The sequence below is a fragment of the Mobula birostris genome, chromosome 23 (genome assembly GCF_030028105.1).
Source record: "Mobula birostris isolate sMobBir1 chromosome 23, sMobBir1.hap1, whole genome shotgun sequence".
Classification (NCBI taxonomy): Eukaryota; Metazoa; Chordata; class Chondrichthyes; order Myliobatiformes; family Myliobatidae; genus Mobula; species Mobula birostris.
In genome coordinates this window covers 52569059-52593379 of record NC_092392.1, presented here as the reverse complement: position 1 = coordinate 52593379, position 24321 = coordinate 52569059, and the positions used below count along the sequence as shown (strand labels likewise).

General features: G+C 41.4%; 1 protein-coding gene across 6 annotated transcripts in view; it reads right to left on the bottom strand.

Annotated features, from left to right (window-relative positions):
- The window catches only part of pde3a (phosphodiesterase 3A, cGMP-inhibited), a 538978-nt gene that overhangs the window by 95344 nt on the left and 419313 nt on the right, over positions 1-24321 (bottom strand). For all 6 annotated transcript variants that reach the window (XM_072241233.1, XM_072241234.1, XM_072241235.1 and 3 more), the window contains 2 exons: positions 21937-22191; positions 9870-10027 (listed from right to left, as the gene is read on the bottom strand). In XM_072241233.1, coding sequence (XP_072097334.1) covers positions 9870-10027; positions 21937-22191 — 413 coding nt within the window. The remainder of the gene's footprint in view (positions 1-9869; positions 10028-21936; positions 22192-24321) is intronic.

Below are 24321 nucleotides of genomic sequence, written 5' to 3'. Positions count from 1 at the left end.
ACAATATGGAACCAAACTAATTAAATGCCTAACTAAGCTAGCTCTTTCTGCATACACAGTTCTTGTACATTCACATGTCTATCTGAAAGCCTCTTAAACATCTCTGTTGTATTTAACTCCATCACCACCCCTAGAAGTGCATTGCAGGCACCCACCTTTCACTGTGTAAAAATCTTGCTGCACACTTCTCCTTTGAACTTGCCCCCTCTCATCTCAAATGCAAGCCTTAGCATGAGGTTTCAACCCTGAGAGAAACAAATACCGACTACAGTACATATCTATGTGTATCTAATGAGCTTATAAATTTCTGTCAGGTCTCTCTTCAGCCTCTGTTACACCAAAGGAAACAGCACAGGTTTGTCCATCTTCTCCTCAGAGCACATGCCCTCTAATCCAGGCAGCATCCTGGTGAACCTCATCTGCACCCGCTTCAAAGCCTCCACATCTTTCCTCTAAGGGGAAGACCAGAACTGAATACAATACTCCAGAAGCAGCCTGACCAGTGTTTTATAAAACTGCAATATAAATTTCTCACTCACACATGCACACACACACACACACTCTCCTTCTCTCTCCCTCTCTCTGACACTATATTGCATCATTGATATTTAGTTTAATGTCTTGAGTTTCACATTTATTTTGTAATTTATTGGTCAAAATGGCCTCTGTGAGACAACTAGTCAGTATTCCTGAAAGAGTGGGAAAATATAGCAAAAATCTGAAATTAATCATGATTATTACTATGTGAAACAAATGTAAAATCCTTAGGGTCATCCATGGGAAAATGTCTACAAAACATTAGAATCAGTGTTTTCTTGCAAGAGAAACTAACAGAAATAGCTTATTATTTAAAAATAAAACCATCTCCTTGCCCTGTTCCTCAAGAAGCTGCATTTCTGTAGTTTCTACAACAGTGCAAAGACATTTTAAGATGCCTTACAGAGAAATAATCAAACAATAATTGATGTTAGGCCAGAGGAGATTTCAAAAATCCTGGGAGAATAAAAAAAAACTTGGTCAGAATAGTGGTGGTGGGAGGAAGCTGCTGTACTAACGAATAAAAGGAGTGGGAGATGGAATAACACACAAATCCCATAAATCAGATGCTGATCTGCAGAAAACAACTGATAAGTTCTGGATTGCTACGACTACAAATTGGCAGAGAAATGAAGGGCTCCTTTTGTGCTTATAAATTCCCAAGATTCAACTGGCACTGATTTTATGGAAAATGTAATCTGTAAGTTCATAATATTCTCCTAAGTGTTCAATAAAAACCCATGTTCCTGAATTGGATGCGCAAGTTTTCACCCTATCAGCGTGACTAACTTATTAAATAAACTTGTAAAACTTAAAGCTCTTAAATACTAAAGGCATTACAGAATATGCAAAAAGGTGAGAAGTAAAGTCCATAATGGGTTATGCTCACTGACAAATATCAACCTTAAATATGGGCAAGCACAATCTATAAAAGAGAGAGAGCTTGGCATTTGCTTTGGGTTGGCATTAGGGAGAAGCTGATCCAAATCCACATTGTTCACGTTCTTTCAACAAGAATATTTATTGCAGTGGAACATTCAACATTTTCCACTAAAATCAGACTTCTAATTTCCTCTTCTAGGAACAGTGTTGCGGAAAGAGAGATAGTCAAAACCAGGCTGTTTGAATCTGAGATGTTGGTTGAAATTGAAGTAGTAAGAACAACAGATATGGGAGCAGAATTAGGCCATTCAGCCCAATGAGTTTGCTCAATCATGACTGACTTTTCCATTGGCTTCATTCTCCTGCCTTCTCCTTGAAACCTTTGATGCCGTTACTAAACAAGAACCTATCAACCTCTGTTTTAAATATTTCCAATGACTTGGCCTGCATAGTTATCTGTTGCAATGAATTCCACAGATCTACCACCCTCTGACTAATGAAATGCCTCATCTCTGTTCTGAAGGGACGTCTTTCAATTTTGAGGCTGTGCCCTCAGTCCTAGACTCTTCCACTAGTGGAAATAACCTTTCCAAATACACACTATCTAGGCCATTCAATATTCAGTATGTTTCAATGAGATCCACCCTCTTTCCTCTAAACATCAGCAGGTACAGAACCATCAAATGCTCCTCATATGATAATCTTTTAATACCTGGCATCATTCTCTTACACCTCCTCCAGATCTACTCCAATACTAGAACATCCTTTCTTAGATATGGGGCCCAAAACTGCTCACAATATTTCAAATATGGTCTAATCAACATCTTATAATGTTTCAGCATTACATCTCTGTTTTCACATTCTAGTTATCTCAAAATGAATTCTAACATTGTATACATTTTTCTTACTACCGACTCAACCTGCAAGTCAATCTTTAGATAATCCTACACGAAAACTCTCGAGCCCCTTTGCACCTCCGAATTCTGAATTTGCTCCGAGTTTAGAAAATAGTCTATGCCTAAATTCTTTTTACCTAACTGCATGAACATACACTTCTCTACACTGTTTTTCATTTCCCACTTCTTTGTCATTCTCCTAATCTATCTAAGTCCCTCTTCAGACTTTCTTCTTCTTTAACACTACCTGCTCCTCTACTTCTCTTTGTATCCTGGCCACAAAGATCGTTAACATACAGTCTTAGGCAATTGTCTTGGGCACATAAACTGAATATAGCTAGTGTGCCTAAGATTTTGCACAGTACTGTATAATGTGTAATGTAGCGGACCCAACACCTATCCTTGCAGAACACCACTGGTCACCAGCAACCAGCCAGGAAAGGCCCCATTTATTCTTATTCTTTGCCTTCTGCCTTCTGCCAGTCGGCCAATCTTCTATCCATGCCAATATATTTCCTGTAATACCATGGGCTCTTATCCTGTTCAGCAGCCTCACATGTGGCACCTTGTCAAAGGCCTTCTGAAAATCCAAGTAAAAAACATCCACTGACTCTCCTTTGTCTATTCTGCCTGTTACATCCTCAACAGATCTGTCAGGCAAGATTTCCCCTTGAGGAAGCCACGCTGACTTTGGCCAATTTTATCATGTATATACAAGTACTCCAAAACTGTACTGTACCATCTTACCGATCACTGAATTTGAGCCTATAATTTCCTATAGCAAACAAGAGAAAATCCGCATATGCTGGAAATCTAAAGCAACACCAACAAAATGCCGGAGGAACTCAGCAGGCCAGGCAGCATCTATGGAAAAGAGTAAACAGTCGATGTTTCGGGCCGAGACCCTTCATCAGGACTCCAGCATTTTCTGTGTGGTGCTATAACTTTTGATCTTTTGCCTTGCTCCCTAATTGAAGGGTGGAGTGACATTTGAAAATTTTCAGTCCTCTGAAATCATTCCAGAATCTAGTGATTCTTGAAAGATTGCTACTAATGCCTCCACAGTCTCTGCAGCTACCTCTTCCTCAACCCTAGCTTGCAGCCTATCAGGTCCAGGTGACTTTCTACCTTCAGACCTTTCAGCTGACCATTCGCTTTAGTAATAATAGTGACTACATTCACTTTTACCCCTGACTCTCGAACTTCTGGCATGCTGTGGGTCTCTCCCAGAGCAAAATAGCTTTTTTTTAGAACTACCTTTTCAGTGTTATTTTCCAGTAGTCTGATGTCCAATCTTGCCTCTCTTTTACTTTATATATATCTGGAAAAAAATATTTGGTCATTTATATTATTAGCTAGCTTACATTCATATTTCATTTTTTCTCTCCTGATTTCTCTTTTAGTTGTCTCTATACTATTTAAACATTTCCAACTAACCTTTGCTGTGTTATATGCCCACACTTCTGCTTTTATGCTGTCTTTGACTTCCCTTGTCAGCCACGGCTGCCTAATCCTCCCTTTAGAACTTCTGAATTACTCCCAGAAACTCCAGACTTTATTCAAAGTAAAGCAGCTATTTTCAATAAAATTACAGTATTATCAGACTTTAGTTTCTTCATCTGCTTGGAAAAACTGTAAAACTCAAACTTAATAAGTTCATTAGCAAGGTTGATTTTATCTCATATCTGATGCTTGTTATTTACATGAGGTCTCAACCTCTGTTGAATATGAAGACTTGTTACTGCCACATCTCTATTTCCATTGCATTCCGGTCTACATCCTGATTAAAGCTTTGATACATGATGCATTGATCACTTACAGGAGAAACTCATGTGACCTCTTCATATCTTACATGGACAAATACAAGGCATATTACAGCTGGAAAGATTAATAGTTCTAGAGATGTGATTTTAAAAATCCAGTTATCTATTTACTGTAAAAAATGTGCAAGTTTATTTTGCAATTGCTTGCAGCTCCTTCTCTGTCTTGAACCCCATTGACGTTAAAGCAATAGGAAAAGAATAAGCTTATGTTCATGCTGTACTTTGTATGACCTCAGAACTTCCCACAAGTTTTGCCTAAATACTTCTGGTTTAATCACAGGAGAAGCAGCAACCAGCTTATGCTCAGCCCTGATGAGGTCATGATTTCATAACCTGTGTTCAGAGACTTTGTCTGAGTGATACATGTCAGATAGAACACCAGGTCATCTCCTCTTAATGTTGCTGTGGGTGCTTAGACACTCTGCTGGAGGGCAGACAAGGGACTTACTTTAACACCTCCTCAAAAAACAACAGCTCAGCAGGGGCAGCACTGCTTTACAAGTGCAGAACAGTCTCATTCTGGTCTTATACTCAGTGCTCTGGCATAGGACTTGAAGCTGCAGTACTTGGACAACTAAGCAAGGGTTTTATAACTACGACTGGGAAGAGACCGGACAAATGCTACCAGCAAATCTAAGCAATTTCAGCGTGATCTTGATTTCTACTGTTCAAGTTCATTACATTTTTAAAGCACAGAAATTTTAAAGATTTTATTATTAATGCTGTCAGTTGAAACAAAAAGGCAGGTAAAAATAATGATCAAAGAAACAGAATATTAATTATTTCCTGCTTGGAGTTTTATAAGCTAAGAGCAAAAGCATCTAAAATGCTGTTTGGGTGTTTAAATTTGTCATTGATAATTAAACTTACCGATGTTGGAAAGTACACAACATCAACCTCTCAGCATCAGCAAAATCAAAGGGCTGATTATTGACTCCTGGAGGAGGAAGCCAAAGGGATCAGGGGACCCCTCATTAGGGAATCAGAAGTGGAAGGGGGGGGGGGTCAATAACTTTAAATTCCTTGGTGCTGCTAATTCCGAGATGTGTCCGGGGACGAGAATGTAAATGCCATCACAAAGAAGTCGCACAAGTGCCTCTACTCTCTTAGAAGTGGATTCAGCATGTCATCTAAAATTTTGACAAACTTCTATAGATACGCAATGGAGGATATCCTGACTGGTGGCAGCACTTCCAGGTTTGGAAACACCAATGCCCAGAATGGAAAAATTTACAAAAAAGTGGTGGATACTGCTCAGTCCATCACAGGCAAAACCCTCCCCATAATTGAACACATTTACAAGGAGGACTGTCACAAAATTGAGGCATCCATCATCAAGGACCCACATCATCCAGGCCATGCTCTCTTCTCATTACTACCATTGGACAAGAGATAAAGGAGCCATAGGTCCCAGACTACCAGGTCCAGGAACAGTCATTGCCCTACAATCATCAGTCTCCTGAACCAGTGTGTATAGCTTTGGTCACCTCAGTGCTGAACAAGCTACACAATCTATTCTCACTTTTGAGAACCGTACAATTCATGTTCTCAGAATTATTCGTTTACTCTTTTTACTTATTACTGGCATGACTTGTCCTCTTTTGCACATTAGATGTTTGTCAGATTTTGCGATGTATGGCTTTTCATAAACACTATTGCATTTCTTTATTTCCCTGTAAATGCCTGTAAGAAAATGTACTTTGATAATAAATTTACTTTGAACTTTATAACTGTGATGTACAGATTGAATGATGGTAAGTATAACTGTTTAAAATAACTGGCAAACTTTGGAACTGGATCCAACGAAACTGTCAATGTTGTTCCTAAATGAGTAAGCTGTAAAAAACTGAAATAACTCATAAGCATCCTTCAGGGAAGTTAACTCACTACCCTTACAATCTCACACCATGCAGAATGATTCTAACTGCCCTTGGGACAACTGGAGTTTGGCATTATCCCTCTTTTCGAAGGAGCAATAATGATAAGTAACATATCCAGTTTTAATCAAACAGGGAGAACAGAAATTCTCATTTGCTAATTTCAGATGATTGTTTATTACACTTGCCACCATCAGCATGTGTCTCTAATTAGTATTTTTCAATGAAGCAGGTTCAGGAAAGCAAAAACATCTGTTTTACAGGCAGTTGCAACAACTTCCATTTTTACAGTGCCTTCAATACAGCTAAATCCCTGAATGTTTCAAAAAAGTGTTGCGCACAACTACTTGACAAAACAAGTTATGCGATCAAAAAGTTAATCGAGAAGGCACTATACAAATAGTGCCTTTGGGAGGAAATTCCAGAGCTGAGGACATGAGCAGCTAAAACCACGGGCATTGAGCATAGAGGGTGGGGGAAGTAAGGATTTAATGAATGCATTGGTTATAAGATTCCGTGGGACTGAAGAAGATTACATGCTATTCTTTAAACATTCTCATATCACCACTACTACTTCAATACTTATTGATTAGAAATGCTCCCACACTCAAATATTATACATTGAACTATCACAGTTATTGTTAAGTAGCATTTTCTTCATTTGATATTGACTTTGGTAAAATAACTTGTTTTCTTTTACTAGGTATGGTTAATTTCTCTTACTGTGCTATTATGGCAAAATTGATAGGCATCATAGAGTCATATGGCACAGAAGCAGGCCATTCAGCCCACAGAGTGTCTGCCAACTATTAGACACTAATTTACATTAATCCCACATTATTCTGTACACATTCATGTTAATTACTCCCTTTTTCTACTATCCACTCCTACACTGGGAACAATTTACCCTGACCAATTTAGCTGCAAACCTGCACATTTTGATGTGGGAGGAAACTAGAGCATTCTGAGGATACCTATGCGGTCATAATGACACCGTTCAAACTCCGCACAGAGATCAGGAATTCACCCAGGCTGCCGGGGCTATGAGGAGCAGCTCCCCTGGAAGCACCATTGTGCACTATTTCCTTTTTTCATTCTTGTTTCACTCGCTTTCTTCCCTTATCTATCTATTTATCTCAAGCCTTCTTACTTATTGATCTATGGCATGTCATTGCTGGCAAAATCATATATTCTCCCTCATTACAAGTAAGGCGTGGGGCCAATCAGTTACCATGGGTGGGCGGGAGTGCAGCATTTAAAACAACACTTTACAACACAGGGAATCAGGCTTCAATTACCACCATTGCCTATAAGTAGTTCATACACACTCCTTGTGATCACGTTGGTTTCCTCCGGGTGCTCTGCTTCCCTCCCGCTTTCTAAAGACGTACGGGTTAGTGTTAGTAAGTTGTGGCATGTTATAGTGATGCCAGGAGCATGGCCACACTTGCAGGCTGCCCCCATCATATCCTCAGACTGTATAGGTTGTTGATGCTAATGACACATTTCACTGTAAGTAGGAGAAATAAAGCTAATCTTTAACATTGATGTGATCTACATAAGGAATCGAATGTGATGCAGGTTTCAATTGGTACTCTATGAAATGCAAATATATTACTTATAAAGACTTTCTTAAAATGTGTTCCTACTCCTGGGTTCCATGGTTTAGGACTTGCACCGGCAACAAAGAAATGGGTCTCACAAACATAATTCCATATGAATACACCTACGTCACCTGCGGACAATGCATACAGTGACCAAAATCACCTGAGCCGCACGTTGTTGCATGGCTCAGGCCAGTGCTGCTCTTGCCAGAAGCAAAATTGCATACTACACTGAACTTGCGTTAACTCCACAATTTTCTTTTGTGATTACTACTTGTACTGAATTGAATCCATTTCTTCGCTCAGTGCCTTTGAAATGGCAGAGAAAGCAGGTTCTCCCAGTGGCCACAGATTTCAATTCCACGTCCCATTCCCATTCTGACATGTCTATCCATGGCCCCCTCTACTGTCAAGATGAAGCCACACTCAGGTTGGAGGAACAACACCTTATATTCCATCTGGGTAGCCTCCAACCTGATAGCATGAACATTGACTTCTCTAACTTCCGTTAATGCCTCTCCTCCCCTTCTTACCCCATCCCTAATTTATTTATTTATTATTTTTTATTTTTTTTGTCTCCCTCTGTCCCTCTCACTATATCTTCCTCTGATGCTCCCTCCCCCTTTCTTTCTCCCTAGGCCTCCCATCCCATGATCCTCTCCCTTCTCCAGCCTTGTATCTTCTTGCTAATCAACTTTCTAGCTCTTAGCTCTATCCCTCCCCCTCCTGTCTTCTCCTATGATTTTGGATCTTCCCCCTCTACCTCCCACTTTCAAATCTCTTACTATCCCTTCTTTCAGTTAGTCCTGATTAAGGGTCTCGGCCCAAAACGTCAACTGTACCTCTTCCTATAGATGCTGCCTGGACTGCTGCGTTTCACCAGCATTTTGTGTGTGTTGTTTGAATTTCCAGCATCTGCAGATTTCCTCGTGTCAAGGTATAGCCAGGTGTTTTAGATATTTTGCTAGTTTCGTATCTATTGGAAACTCTAAATGAATCATAAATGTCGACAATTTTTTTGTTTTTCCTTATGTAAGGGATTTCTTTAGTTATGTTAGAATAAAATGGCTTCTTTGTTATGTTAACTGCTGAGAAAGTGATTCTCTCTAGCAGCTTGTTTGGGTTATAATTACTGATAATGAGAATTGTATTCATTTGTTAACCAATTGGGATTGATGTTATTCTTTCTTGTGTGTCTGTAAGCTATTGTTTTTGTGGGCTTTGGGGCAGAAGGCGCGATGGGGACAGAGAGACGAGACGCGATGCTGTAAGTTGGGCGACAGAACGGACCCCGAGCAGGAGTCCGAGGCCCAGGGTCTTCGGCAAGGAGAGGAGATGAAGACAGACTCATGTGGAGTGTCCAGTTGACCACCATGGTTGGTCCCAGGCAACGGGTAGAGGAGGTCGGAGGGGATCGAATGGTGGAAAGAAGACTCCATTAATTGAGCTCCAACGGTTGTGCACGAAGTGGTTGAACTCTGATAAATTTGGCGCCTTTTACTTTCCCTTTTATATTGTATCTCTGTTAATTACACAGTTCCAGTAAGATTTATAAAGTGTAATCATTTAATCGCATATGGTGTATTGTCTGTTATTTGGTGGGGTGGGGTACATCACACAACATCCACACAAACTTGATTACCCAGTTTGGCGGGGCCGAAGGCTGCTCCCCTTGGACGAAAGCGAGCTGAGCGAGCCTGAGGCCAACCAGGGGGCTACACTTAGACCATTCAGCCCAGTGGGTCCCTGCTAGCTGTGCAGAGTAATTCCACCAGTTGCATTCCTCCACTTATTTCCCTGTAACCTGTTACCTCCGCATTCCCATTAATCCAACCTGATCCTGTTATCACTACACTGAGGGCAATTTTCAGTGGCCAATTAACACAAATTCAGGACATGGAAACCGGATCACCTGGAGAAAGTCCTCGCAGCCAGATGGAGAACAAACCAAACCAGGGTTCAAAACCCAACTTGGGCTAACATGCTACTTCATTTGCCAGCCCATCACAGTGCACCACATGGTATTTCCAGGCCCCAGGACCCTGCAGTGTTCTTCCATATAAAATCCATGGCTCATAAAAAAATGTAGAAACAATCCACTTAACTTTTGTCACACTTTGAGCTTTCCTTTCAATGATTAAGTTAGGGGCAGCAGCTTAGAATTTTACAACTAGCTCTGAGATTAATTATTTTCTGGTGTCAATGCAAATTTTAGATATATAGCATCCAAGATTAGCAGGTAGGGCATACCTGCCCAGTGAAGCCTCATGAGTGGGTTTGATGCTTGAACTGCGGTCTCTCCTGACAGGTCCTGGCTCCACAGTAGGTAGACCGGTGGCAGAGGTGGTCGTTGTCCAAGTAGATGAAATCCGTCTTAGCAGTCCTGGGGGCAGACTTCTCCTCAGTCGCTAAAGGAAATGAAATGATTAACTATGTTTCAAAGATCCAAGTTCAATCATCAACAAGCACAAATGAAAATAAAGAACTTTACAGATTAAAGTTAATTCAAGTGTCAAGGCACGGACGGATATGGAGTTAATGCAGGCAAATTGGATTAGCGCTGATAGGAAAAGTGGTCAGCATGGATTTAGTGGGCCAAAGGCCCAGTTCTTAAGTTGCATAACTCTACAAGTGTGCCCTGAAAGTAGATAATCATACACTACAGAAATGGGCCCTTCTGCCCAACTCGTCAATGCTGATCAATGTGTCTTCCTGAGCTATTCCATCTGCTGGCATTTGGCCCATACCCCTCTGAGAGTTTAAAGCTTTCTGAGAGGTGAAAATTTCAGTGGTTTGTCAATAGGATTATTTCTAAAGGTCAATTCAAACTGGCTGACTCCAATGGTCTTTTGTTATAGAACAATATACACACAAAAATATCAGAATAAACTAACAGAAGGAAGCAGTTTAAATCATTAGCATGAACCAATATAACATCAGGAAGGGAAATGGCAAGGCCTTCAACCAAATAAACACAGGTAAATGAAGCAATTTTAGATAGAAAACACACAGTTAATTAAATCAAGTTGCATTAGGTGCACTTTGATTGGTCATTATAAGGCCTTGACAAAGAAATTTTCATAGCAAGCACCTGATTGTAATCAGGAGAGCAACCAAATGGTTCAAATCAGAATCAGGTTTATTACCACTGACGTGGAATGTTATGGAATTTGTTGCTTCATGGCAGCAACACAGTGCAAGTTATAAAAAATTTACTATAAGCTACAATAAAAAAATAAACAGAGCCAGAAGAGGAACAGTGAGGTAGTACAAAACACACACGCGAGGCAGTTTTCATGGGCCATTCAGAAATCTGATAGCAGAATTGAAGAAGCTGTTCCTAAAATGTTGAGTGTGTGTCTTCTGGTTACTGTACTTCCACTTTGATGACAGTAACAAGCAGATGTGAGGGTTCTTAGTGATGGACGCCAGAATCTCAAGGCACCCCCTGTTGAAGATGTTCTCAGTGGTGGGGAGTGTTGTGTCTGTGATCTTTCAGACTAAGTCCACAACCCTCTACAGCTACTTACAACCCTGTGCAATGGAGGCTTCATATTAGGCTGTGATATAAACAGTCAGAATGCTCTCTATATCGATCAGGAGAAATTTGTAAGTCCTTGGTGACATACCAAATCTCCTAAAACCCCTAATGAAGTATAGCCGCTGGCTACTTCTTCCTGATTGCATCAATGTGTGGGGCCCATTGCAGGTCTTCTGGGTACTGATACCCAGGAAGTTGAAGCTGCTCACCCTTTCCATTGCTGATCCCCAATGAGGACTGGTGTGTGTTCCCTGACTTCTCTTTCTTGAAGTCCACAATCAACTCTTTGGTCTTGCTGAGCTTGGTACAAGTTTGTTGATACTGCTGGTTAATTTTAAATAACTTTCACTGGAATACTAGAGTAGTTAGGAATGGTATATCCTGTTGGTTGACTGCTCTGGGAATAGTTTAGGCCCAAGTTAATGACCCATGTAATGCATGTACAGAACTGTGCAGAAGCTGAAGCACCCTAGATATTTTATGTGGTTTCAGATAGTGTGACCTCCTCAGAGCCCTGATCTCAACATCATCAAGGCTGTCTGGGATTAGCTGGATAGACAGAAGCAAGCAAGACAGCCAAAATCTTCAGAAGAACTATGGCAAGCCTTCCAGAGCAAACTACCAGACAATTTTCTTATAAAACTGCACGAGAGGGTGCCTAACAGAATTAATACAGTCTGAAAACAAAGGGTGATCACAGCAAATATTGAATTGATCCAGTTGTTTACTGTTTACTGCTCTTAACAGTAATTTTTTGTTATTTGGAAACTTTTATTTCATTATTTTTGAAAGCATCTTTGATTTACAGGAATTTTTCTACATATGCACAGTACTGTACTTTTACCACAAATCACTCTAGTTTTTTGCAGGAGAGGGCAATACCAGGAGCAAAACAGACAACTAATAGGGATCAGATCACAATGTCAGTTAGCAGGCAAGAACAAGTTATGCCAACACCATCATTTCCCAGCTTGATATTCTAGTCTACACTCTCCTTTAACTTAGCACTTTGATAAGACTGGTCTTGCCATAAATTTTTGGATACACTGTGGGTTTTAACAAGTTTGAATAATCTCTCTCTCTCTGTCCCTCAGTACTGTCAGAGCAAGGTTTAATCAACACAGTTTGGAAATTGGGCTCTAATTCACATTATGATGTTGTTCTAGTTCTGATTGCTTCTTTTTTGTTGCTATTTATGGGTGACTTTTGAATAGGGGAGTCTGCTGATAATAAACACTGAGTTGAACTGAAACATGGCTTTTGATTTTGTGCTTTTGATCTTTTCTTTGTGCCGTTCGTGCGATTTATTTTTTCTTGTATATTGGGTGGGAGGGGCGGTAGTTTGATGTTTTTCTTTGAAATGGATTCCATTGTTCTTCTTTGTTTCATGGCTGTCTGTGTGGAAGATGAATCCCAGGGTTGTATACTGCATACATAACTTCGATAATAAATATTCTTTGAATTCTTTGAATGTTCCTCAAGATGGAAATTTATTAGATGTTAATTTCACTTGTAACATGCATAGCTTAGAATATGGGTTGCTTATAATGTGAGTTTTAAATTAGTTCCCTGACACCTTACATTGTGGTTGTGCTGCATTAAAACCTCAGGAAAGAGACCAAATTAAGGGATTGCCATCAAATAGTATGAACCTGTTTCTGTCTAATTTCTTCTCTGAGTACAGTGCTACAATTGTTTCGTACTTTCCACACTTGGCTCATGTTTGTAGGGTGTTGTGTGGAAAGTGCTGAAGCAAATTTTAGTTGCTGCCAGTTACAGATGCTTTAGTCAGTATTCCCCTTGGACTGCAGTGTGACTGAGCAATGTGTAGAGGGCAAGGACAGACACGCTAACACCGGCATACTGGAGGAGGCCAACATGAACAGCACCTCTACCACGATAAAGAAACACCAATTCCAGTTGGTAGGTCACATCAATCGGATGCCTAACTCTTGTCTCTCCTAACAGATCCTTTACTCCTAGTTGAAGGAAAATCAGCGAGCCTTGGGTGGGCAAAGGAAATGCTTCAAAGATAACATCAAATTCAAATGAAGAAGCTCAACATTTCATCTAAGAACTGGGAAGACATTGCACTCAAAAGATCAACTGGTGGAAGTCTGTTCGAGGAGGAGTTGTGTTAACTCCGTTGTGCAATAAAAAACAAAAGGCAGCTGTGAAAGGGGAGACTAAACAACCAAAAGACACAAGCAGTAACCACAGCGACCACTTGCTCTTGCCCATAATGCACTAGAATATAAAAAAACCCAGTTGGCCTCTACAGCCACCTGAGGACCCACCAATAGACAACCCCTGAGGAGAACATCATACTCAACTCAAATGACTTCACTACTAGAGGGCAAGCAGAAGTAGCAGAGGGGAAATATTGTAGGGGGAGGCAACCTCCCAACATGATCCCAATGAGTAAAAATGTTAGAAATTTTACTGCTTCAGTTGGCAATGCCACACTGACTTCCACCCATTGTAGTCATTGATGCACAAAGATGGCACTGCCAGTCGACATGAGGGTTTCAATCAAGCTTTATGCGGTTGACTCTTCCAGGCTGGAGGTGAAGAAATTAGATACATCTTGCAATTCGTCATTTTATTCACTCTGGAGATCTCTCATCCACTGCCACCAACCACATAGTTCTCTTAACCTGCACTGCTCGTTTCTACTTCCTGTCCAAGTTGAGGTCTATCCGCGTACCTCAACTCTAGTTAGTCCCCCTTGGTACAGTCCCTTCCCACCTACATTGCAACACTTCACCTGTCCTCGAACTCTTCAACAACTTCCTAATTTTCACTATGGATGACCAAACACCAAACACTTCTGAAAGAAATGATCTTCCTCTTCTAGCTTCACCCCCACCCCCCAGTCCTGATGAAAGGTGTTGGCTCGTTTCTTTAGCCAGAGCCTGGTGAATCTGGGGAATTCTTTACCACAGGCAGCTGTGGAGAGCAAGTCTTTATGCATATTTAAGGCAGAGGTTGATAGATTCTTGACCTACCAGGGCATGAAGGGATATGGGGGGGAAAGCAGAAGATTGGGGCTAAGAGGAAAATTGGATCAGCCAAGAAGAAATGGCCATATGGCCTAATTCTGCACCTGTATCTTATGGACTTATGGATGCTGCCCAGCCTATTGAGTTCCTCCAGCATTTTGTGTGTGTTACTCTAGACTTCCATCATCTGTGGAATCTTTTGTCATTTTATCCATTCACTGGAATTGGCCAACTCTGACAAGGTCAACATTTAAAGGCAAACTCCTAGGAAAATGGTAGTGATATGCCTTCATGATTCCTTGGTTAAGTAACTTTCACAGTGGTGGTGGAAAGGGAGTGCCAAGATTTAGTCCCAGCACCATTGAAACACTGACCAACTATTTCCAAGTGAGGAAGGTGCCAGACTTGGAGGAAAATCTTGAATTACCAGGATTCCCTTGCATCCTGTTATTAGTGGTGGAGGAGAAGATGGCGACACGACGCAGCGTGCGCGGCCTTTCCGGTGAATGATATCTGTAATCTGTCAACTAGGGTACCGTGCACAATTCTGATTTGATGGAGACAGATGTGAGAGTACAGAGGAACATCTGGAGAAACTTCTGAAATGCCCATTTCGCTGCCGCTGCTACTGTGTGGTCCGGAATCTCCGGAGCAGAGGGCCCCGAATCCCCAGCTTTGCTTGTTTCGGTGGCCGAGGCGAGATCGAAGGTGCTCGGCAGAGAATGGTGCTTGGGAGGCTGTATTGGAGGGGCTGGTCGGAAGCTCGAAGTTTTCAGATGGACGGACTCAGTGTCGGCTGTGGTCGGGTGCTTCCAATGCATCAGCAGTTGTCGGTCCCTGGAGGTTTATGGCAGGGAGTTTCTCCCTTTTGCTGCCTGCTATTGGGGACTCGGGAGTGGATCGGGACTTGAGACTTTTTTTTTACTGTGCCCATGGTCTGTTCTTTATCAAATTATGGTATTGCTTTGCACTGCTGTAACTATATGTTATAATTAAGTGGTTCTGTCAGTTTTAGTCTTGGTTTGTCCTGTTTTTCTTTGATATCACTCTGGAGGAACATTGTATTATTTCTTAATGCATGTATGCATTTTTAAATGACAATAAACGAGGAGTGAGTGTTCTCATAATCTAATCTTCTGTGCTTGTAAATCTGGGATGCAGACTGAGGAGGTGCCACTGAAGAAGCTTTGATGAGTTGACCCAATACACATTAAAGGGGTCGTGCACCACAGGAGGTAGAGTGTTTAGGGTGGCAGATAAGGTGTCCATCAAGCAGGCTATTTTGAAGCATTGGTTGCTCTTTCTTGTTCGAGCACATAAGAAATAAATGTAGAAGAAATCCATTCTGCCACACAAGTGGTTTCTATCTTTTTATAGCAAATCTTTTCCTGAAGCCACACGCCATCAAATCTTGACTCGGTATCATGGGTGGCTGCTCCCTTCCATGATTCAGGTCACCAGTTCGAGTCTGAACCAAGGCTGTAATGAGATCTGACATGGTGTAGCATTGGTGGAAACCAGTCTCAGCCTTACCAAGTAGGTGATCAAATGCCATTTTGTAAGATTGTTGATGACACTTTACCATACTAATCCTATCTCTCTTGGCTCCTCTCATACCTTTATCTTGAGTATACGGAGTGACTGAGTCTCTGCAGGCCATTTGGGCAAAACAAACGTTTATAATCCTCCAGGTGAAGAACTGCCTCTCATCTCTGTGCTGAGTACTGTTGGGAGAGTGATACATGATACCATGATATATACCATGATACACCTAATAAATAGGTGGAATACAAAGACTTTGATGTGGCAGCTTGTGCATCATTCTCCAGAAGATACCTAGTTTTTAACCATGATATTTATATGGCTTCTTTATTCAAGTTTCTGGTCAATATGGCAACCAGTGTGTATCTGGTTGGAAACTCTCTTCCTGGAGAAGGTGATTATCTGGCACTTGTGTGGCATGGATGTACTGTAATTTGCCAAATACAAGGAATGTGGTCAAATTCTTGTTGTACATAGGCCAAACAGCTTCATTATCCAGGGGGGAGTGAATAGGAATGAACACAAATAATCAGCAGTCATCTCCCTCCCCTGATGGAAGATGGCCTCAGCACACTGACCAAAGGAGTTCATGCAGTGATGACTTATGGCTAAATAATTGGCATCTAAGGCCTTTGTGCTCAGAATGACTCCAGGTTGTGGAGAGGTATCTACTGGTTCTCACTGAGGTCCAACTTTACCAAGGATTCTTGAGGCTACACATAATCAAATATTACCTTGATGTCATGGGGAAATTCCCTTTACTCTGCTTCTATACTTCAAATCCCGGGCAGGTGGGGCTTGTTAGCCTTGTCAGGTCATCAGCCTAGGAGAAGGACACTCTGACATAACTCCTATGACCCGAGATCCTCGCTGTCGCTGTCCCAGCTTGCTAGGCTATGGCAGATGAACCCTGGGTGGAAAGGGTGGGGCCAGAACCGCGCACACTGCACTCCACCTAAAATACCACTGCGCAGGCTGAAGGACACGCCTACATCTACAATCATCCTATAGAACTTCCCTTGCAGCCGTTGGGCCTGCCTATCCCGTATTGGCCTCATCAGCCACCAGCAAGCCTGCAGCAGACATGGGCAACCCCCTTCTTAAATCTTCATTCGCAAATCCAAGCCATGATGATGAATCTAGTGTTGAATTGGCTGGTGATCTCCTGTCTGCTTGCCATCAAGCTCACCATTGGCAAGATGTAAGTCGATACCTATGATTGAAGTCTGATGATCGATCAGAACTCCAGAAGTAGAGGCCCAATGGCTGGATCCCTGAGTCTGCGGCTCTCTGCGAGTCCGCTGGGGAAGTTGAAGGCCCAGTGTCTGCGAAACCACAAGTGTGCTGGAGGCTGCCAATGGCCAGTACTGGGGTTAGAGGATTATGTATGTGCATGGGAGGGAGGAACAGAGCTTGTTTTGCTCTTATTGTTTTGCGTTTGGTGTGATCTATCTCCTTGTGTTCTATGTTGTTCTGCTGAACATTGTGTGCTGGAATGTCTGCCAGCACTTGTGGTCTGCATCAGCATATCACTGGGTGTTTTGGTTGTTAATGTAAACAACACATTTCAATGTAATGTGATATAAAAAAACACTTGAATCCGACTCTGAACCAGAAGCTTTACACCCTGTACGACCAGATAAACACTGAGTATCCAAGAAGCACAGACAGGAGGTGGTGCACGGGTGGGAGAAGAGGTTGAAGCAAAGAAAGGGAGAATGTAATGAACACACCCTCATCTGTCACAGTTGTGAACAAGTTGAGCAATACACACAAAACATTGGAGGAACTCAGCAGGTCAGGCAGCATCTATGCAGGGGAATAAACATGTTTCAATAGACAATAGACAATACTGCAGGAGTAGGCTATTCGGCCCTTCGAGCCAGCACCGCCATTCACTGTGATTATGGCTGATCATCCATAATCAGTATCCAGTTCCTGCCTTCTCCCCATAACCTTTGATTCCGCTATCTTTAAGAGCTCTATCCATCTGTTTTTTGAAAGCATCCAGAGACTTGGCCTCCACTGCCTTCTGGGGCAAAGCATTCCACATATCCACCTCTCTCTGGGTGAAGAAGTTTTTTCCTCAACTCCGTTCTAAATGGCCTACCCCTTATTTTGAAACTGTGGCCTTTGGTTCTGGATTCACCCATCAGTGGGAACATGCTTCCTGCCTCCAGCATGTCCAATCCCTTCATAATCTTATATATTTCAATCAGATCCCCTCTCATCCTTCTAAATTCCAGTGTATACAAGCCCAGTCACTCCAATCTTTCGACATATGACAGTCCCGCCATCCCGGGAATTATCCTTGTGAACCTACGCTGCACTCCCTCAACAGCAAGAATGTCCTTCCTCAAATTTGGAGACAAAAACTGCACACAATACTCCAGGTGTGGTCTCACCAGGGTCCTGTACAGTTCCAGAAGGACCTCTTTGCCCTTATACTCAGTTCCCCTTGTCATGAAGGCCAGCATGCCATTAGCTTTCTTCACTGCCTGCTGTACCTGCATGCTTGCTTTCAGTGACTGATGTACAAGAACACCTAGATCTCGTTGTACTTCCCCTTTTCCTAACTTGACTCCATTTAGATAATAATCTGCCTTCCTGTTCTTGCCACCAAAGTGGATAACCTCACATTTATCCATATTAAACTGCATCTGCCATGCATCTGCCCACTCACCCAGCCTGTCCAAGTCACCTTGCATTCTCATAACATCCTCCTCACATTTCACACTGCCACCCAGCTTTGTGTCATCTGCAAATTTGCTACTGTTACTTTTAATCCCTTCATCTAAATCATTAATGAATATTGTAAACAGCTGCTGTCCCAGCACTAAACCCTGCGGTACCCCACTGGTCACCGCCTGCCATTTCGAAAGGGACACCCGTTAATCGCTACTCTTTGTTTCCTGTCAGCCAGCCAATTTTCAATCCATGTCAGTACTCTGCCACCAATACCATGTGCTCTAATATTGTCCACTAATCTCCAATGTGGGACTTTATCAAGGCTTTCTGAAAGTCCAGGTACACTATATCCACTGGCTCTCCCTTGTCCATTTTCATAGTTACATCCTCAAAAAACTGCAGAAGATTAGTCAAGCACGATTTTCCCTTCATAAATCCATGCTGACTTGGACCTATCCTGTTACTGCCATCCAAATGTGTCGTAATTTCATCTTTTATAATTGACTCCAGCATCTTTCCCACCACTGACATCAGGCTAACCGGTCTATAATTCTCTGTTTTCTCTCTCCCTCCTTTCTTGAAAAGTGGGACAACATTAGCCACCATCCAATCCACAGGAACTGATCCTGAATCTATAGAACATTGGAAAATGATTACCAATGCGTCCACGATTTCTAAAGCCATCTCCTTAAGTACCCTGGGATGCAGGCCATCAGGTCCCAGGGACTCATCAGCCTTCAGAACCAACAGTCTATCCAACACCATTTCCTGCCTAATATAAATTTTCTTCAGTTCATCCACTACCCTAGGTCCTTTGGCCACTATTATATCTGGGAGATTGTTTCTGTCTTCCCTAGTGAAGACAGATCCAAAGTACCTGTTCAACTCGTCTGCCATTTCCTTGTTCCCCATAATGAATTCACCCCTTTCTGTCTTCAAGGGCCCAATTTTGGTCTTAACTATTTATTTCCTTTTCACATACCTAAAGAAGCTTTTACTATCCTCCTTTATATTCTTGGCTTGTTTACATTCGTTCCTCATTTTTTCTCCACGTATTACCTTTTTAGTTATCTTCTATTACTCTTTAAAAGTTTTCCAATCCTCCGGCTTCCCACTCACCTTTGCTATGTTATACTTCTTCTCTTTTATTTTTATACTGTCCCTTACTTCCCTTGTCAGCCACGGCCTCCCCTTACTCCCCTTAGGATCTTTCTTCCTCTTTCGAATGAACTGATCCTGCACCTTCTGCATTATTCCCAGAAATACCTGCCATTGTTGTTCCACTGACTTCCCTGCTAGGGTATTGTTCCATTGAACTTTGGCCAGCTCCTCCCTCATAGCTCCATAGTTCCCTTTGTTCAACTGTAATACTGACACTTCCGATTTTCCCTTCTGCCTCTCAATCTGTAGATTAAAACTTATCATATTATGGTCACTACCTCCTAATGGCTCCTTTACCTCGAGGTCCCTGATCAAATCCGGTTCATTACACAACACTAAATCTAGAATTGCCTTCTCTCTGGTAGGCTCCAGTACAAGCCGTTCTAAGAATTCATCCCAGAGGCACTCCACAAACTCCCTTTCTTGGGGTCCAGTACCAACCTGATTCTTCCAATCTACCTGCATGTTGAAATCCCCCATAACAACTGTAGCATTACCTTTGCTACATGCCAATTTTAACTCTTGATTCAATTTATACCCCACATCCAGACTACTGTTTGGGGGCCTGTAGATAACTCCCATTAGGGTCTTTCTACCCCTAGAATTTCTCAGTTCTATCCATACTGACTCTACGTCTCCTGATTCTATATCCCCCCTCGCAAGGGACTGAATATCATTCCTCACCAACAGAGCCACCCCACCCCCTCTGCCCATCAGTCTGTCCTTTCGATAGGACGTATACCCTTGAATACTCATTTCCCAGGCCCTGTCCACTTGAAGCCATGTCTCTGTTATTCCCACAACATCATACTTACCAATTTCCAACTGTGGCTCAAACTCTTCTACTTTATTTCTTATACTCCGTGATTCATATATAATACTCTTAATTCATTACTCCCCTCACCTTTCATATCACTTCCTATTTCACTTGGCCATACTGTACGATCCCTTCTTGAGCTTTCTGCTCCGTTGATTCTGTTGTCTTTCTTAATTTTCCTTATCCTCACTTTCCCTTTATCTCCATCCTTATATTTCCAGTTCATCCCCTCCCCCCCCACTACTTAGTTTAAACACACCCGTGTTGCAGTGGCAAACCTGCCTGCCAGAATGCTGGTCCCCCGCCTATTAAGGTGCAACCCATCCCTTTTGTACAATTCATCCTTACCCCAAAACATACCCCAGTGGTCCAAGAATGTAAATCCTTGCTTCCTGCACCAGTTCCTCAGCCACACATTCAGATCCATTATCTCCCTGTTCCTGCCCTCTCCAGCACAAGGAACTGGAAACAAACCGGAGATAACCACCTTGAAAGTCCCGCTTTTCAGCCTTCTTCCGAGTTTTCTGAATTCACTCTGTAGAATGTCTTTCCTCTTCTTCCCCACGCCATTTGTGCTGACATGACCCTTCAAACCATAACCCTTCACCAGGACTGGAAAGGAAGGGGGCAAAAGCCAGAATAAGATGGTGGGAGGAAGGCAAGGAGCACCCTCTTTGGTGTAATGGGGAAATAAATTCGTCTTTGCTTCTATAATTCAAGTGTTGGATCAAGTCTGAACAAACTCCTTATCCTTCAGTGTTCAGTACAGTTCTAGTGATCCTACATAAAGCAGAATGGTGGTGAAAGTCTGCCAATTTTCAAGGAGCCACACAGTATGGAAACAAGCCTTTTGCCCCATTGAGTCTGCACTAACCACCTACACTAAATTTATACTAATCCCATTTGTTCTATGGATTGTCCTACATTGCCAACAATCACCTCCAGATTCTACTATTCACCTACACATTCCGGGCAGTTTGCATACCTTTGCACTGTGGGAAGAAACCATAGCACCCAGAGGAAAGCCACGGGGTCACAGAGAGAATGTGAAAACTCTCCTCAGACAGGTGGTAGAGGAGGCCACAACTATATCCCCTCCATTTCCTAACCACTTCCGCAATAAACTATTTTCTGATTTGTTAATACATGTCAGCAGATGCATCACTGCTGGGTCTGAATTCTAGACTCACCAACATCACAGCGGCAATACCTTGATGAGACAGATTGCAATGGTTCAAAAGTGGCTTATCAACGAGTAATTTGAGATTGGCAATATGTGCTGATTTTGGCATCAATGCCCGATGCCAAAAAAATAAGTAGAAGAAAATTAGTAAAGTCTTGAACTGTTGACTTCTTCCAGCATTTTGTGTGTTACTCTGGATTGGCAGCATCTGCAGAATTTCTTGTGTTTAAGTAGAAGAAAAGCTGTGCATTTGTGTAATGTATCTCCTTTGATTTTGAGGTTATTGGAGGGATAAAAGCATAAATAGGACTGAAAATATAAAGATGCTGCTAAGCAACCAAAAAAAAACAATTAACAATGGAAGTGACCATTATTCATTGTACCTTTGGGATAGCAAGTTTCTCTCCTTGGCATTCTTCACCATCAGAACAAACTGAGGACTCGCTGAATGACACCAGTGGATTTATTCTTGGCTTGTGGATGGGCTGGAAGGTCAGCTGGGTGCTGAGCAGATTGCTGACAGCTCTCAAGGAGGTACTGACATTGGGAGGCAAGGAAGGTTCAGCCAACAGGTCTGTAATTAGTCCATGAGCCTCACCCATCACAGCTATATCGACGGTGACACTAGTGCCTGAAGACTGAAAGAAAATTAAAAACTCTCAATATGTTATTTCAATAATCAAGGTCTGACAAGACACAGCAATTTTTATTCTTCATTCTGCACCTTATACATACATACTCAGGTTGTAATTCAGATTATTTTTCCTTACTATGGAACTTCAACCAGTCTGACAGATGCTTGTTGCAAAGTTAACTCCATAAAGCACAATGAGTGTTCTCTGCTCTTTTGTGGTCAAACTTTCTTTATTCCTCATCGATCCATAAATATTCAAGTACATTCTAAGGTGAAGAAGTAGTGAAAATAATGATTCCACGTGGAATATTTTTACTGACTACCAATATCCTCTTTCAGCAATGATACCACTTTTAATGTCAAGCATAATTTAGGTTAACTAATGCTCATTAACACACCTTGAATTTGCCATTTGCATTCTAATCCTAATTTTAAAGCCTTATAACTTTGTTACTTAGCATTAATAATCTATATGTGTTCAATATAGATGTGACCCAGAATTGGTTAAAGATAATTGACCTGAAGCATAAACTCTGTTTCTCTTTCAAGATGCTGTTTGGCCTGCTGTTTATCTCCACCATATTCAGTTCTTATTCCAGATTTTAAGCATTTGCAGTTATATTTTATATTTGAAGATTGAATATTATTTATTGTCTCTCTTAATAATAATACATCCATTTCTAACAGAGATGAGGAGGAATTTCTTTAGCCACAGGGTAGTGAATATGTGGAATTTACAGATGACTAGGGCAACCACTCATATTTAAAGCGGAGGTTGGTAGGCTCTTGATTAGTTAAGGTGTCAAATGTTATGGGGAGAAGGCAGGAGAATGGGGTTGAGAGGGATAATAAATCAGCCATGATGGAATGGCAGAGCAGACTCTGAAAGTTGAATTGCCTAATTCTGTTCCTATGTCTTATGGAGATATAAAACATCACTTTCCAGTTAGGCATGCTGCATATCTCCTGAGTCAGTAACAAATTCTTCAACTTTAGGTAATTTGCACTTTTTGTTCTGTTTGTATCAGAACTGAACATCTTGGCTCATTTTTTCTTTTCTATAAGTATAGTCTGGGCTGTTAGACATGTCCCAAACCCTTATCATTAGCAATACAGTACACAGACAGCAAAACATAATTTGATTCCAAATGATCTCCAACTGTCATATTAAACAACATGGTCTCATCCTTCCATAGATATTTTCCTGTTGTATCCATTCCCTCCACCACCAAACCTGCAACTGAAAACTGACAAAGAGCCTGGGGTCATAAACCTGAATTATTTCCCTTTCCACATTTGCTTCTTGACTTTTGTCGGTGCATTTTCCCATTTTTATTACAAATTTATTACTTAGCATATCCTACACAAATTAGAATTTGGTACCCTTGACAATTGCCTCATTGAAAATTATCTTCTTGTTTCTTCTATAGTATAGTATAGTAAATACTGTTGCTATGGAAGAATAATAAAGTCATTAAAAATGAAGAAATCCAGTTTAGTATGTATTAGTATTAGTCTCTTAAAATGTAATCAGTCAATGGCATCTCTAAGATATTAAAAATGAATCAATAATTTATTTAGTTAGTTGATAGATTGCTGATTAACTTTGCTTACTGCAGTGTAAGTTCAGAACATTTTAAGCCTCTGACTGAATCTTCCACCAATTAAATCCATTAGCTGTGACTTTAAGATCTGATTCATTGTGACTGGGTGAGCTGTTGAATGCTTTACACTGCTCTTTTATATTACATTCTATGAGCTTCCCATTTGTGAGTTGTCTCCAGGATTTAAAACGTTGATTAGACATTTCATTAACACTTTGATATCAAACTTTCCTGAGGTACCTGAGAAAAATGTTTTTTTGTTTCTTTGTATCAATCCATTGGGTAAGGGTTTAATATCTGCTATTCGGGGGGGGGGGGTGCAGAAAAAGAAATAAATAATGTTCAATGTGGATGTCAATAGGAAACCCATCTTTGGTTGTCTTTATCGCAGATTAGGAATAGCGTATCTGATGGGTGCAATATGGAGTAAAATAACACTGCCTGGTTTGTCCCATTGCCCAAGGTGAGCTTCTACCATGCTGTTTCTCATGAAGCTACAATAAGACAGAATCAATGCATACCTTATCTAT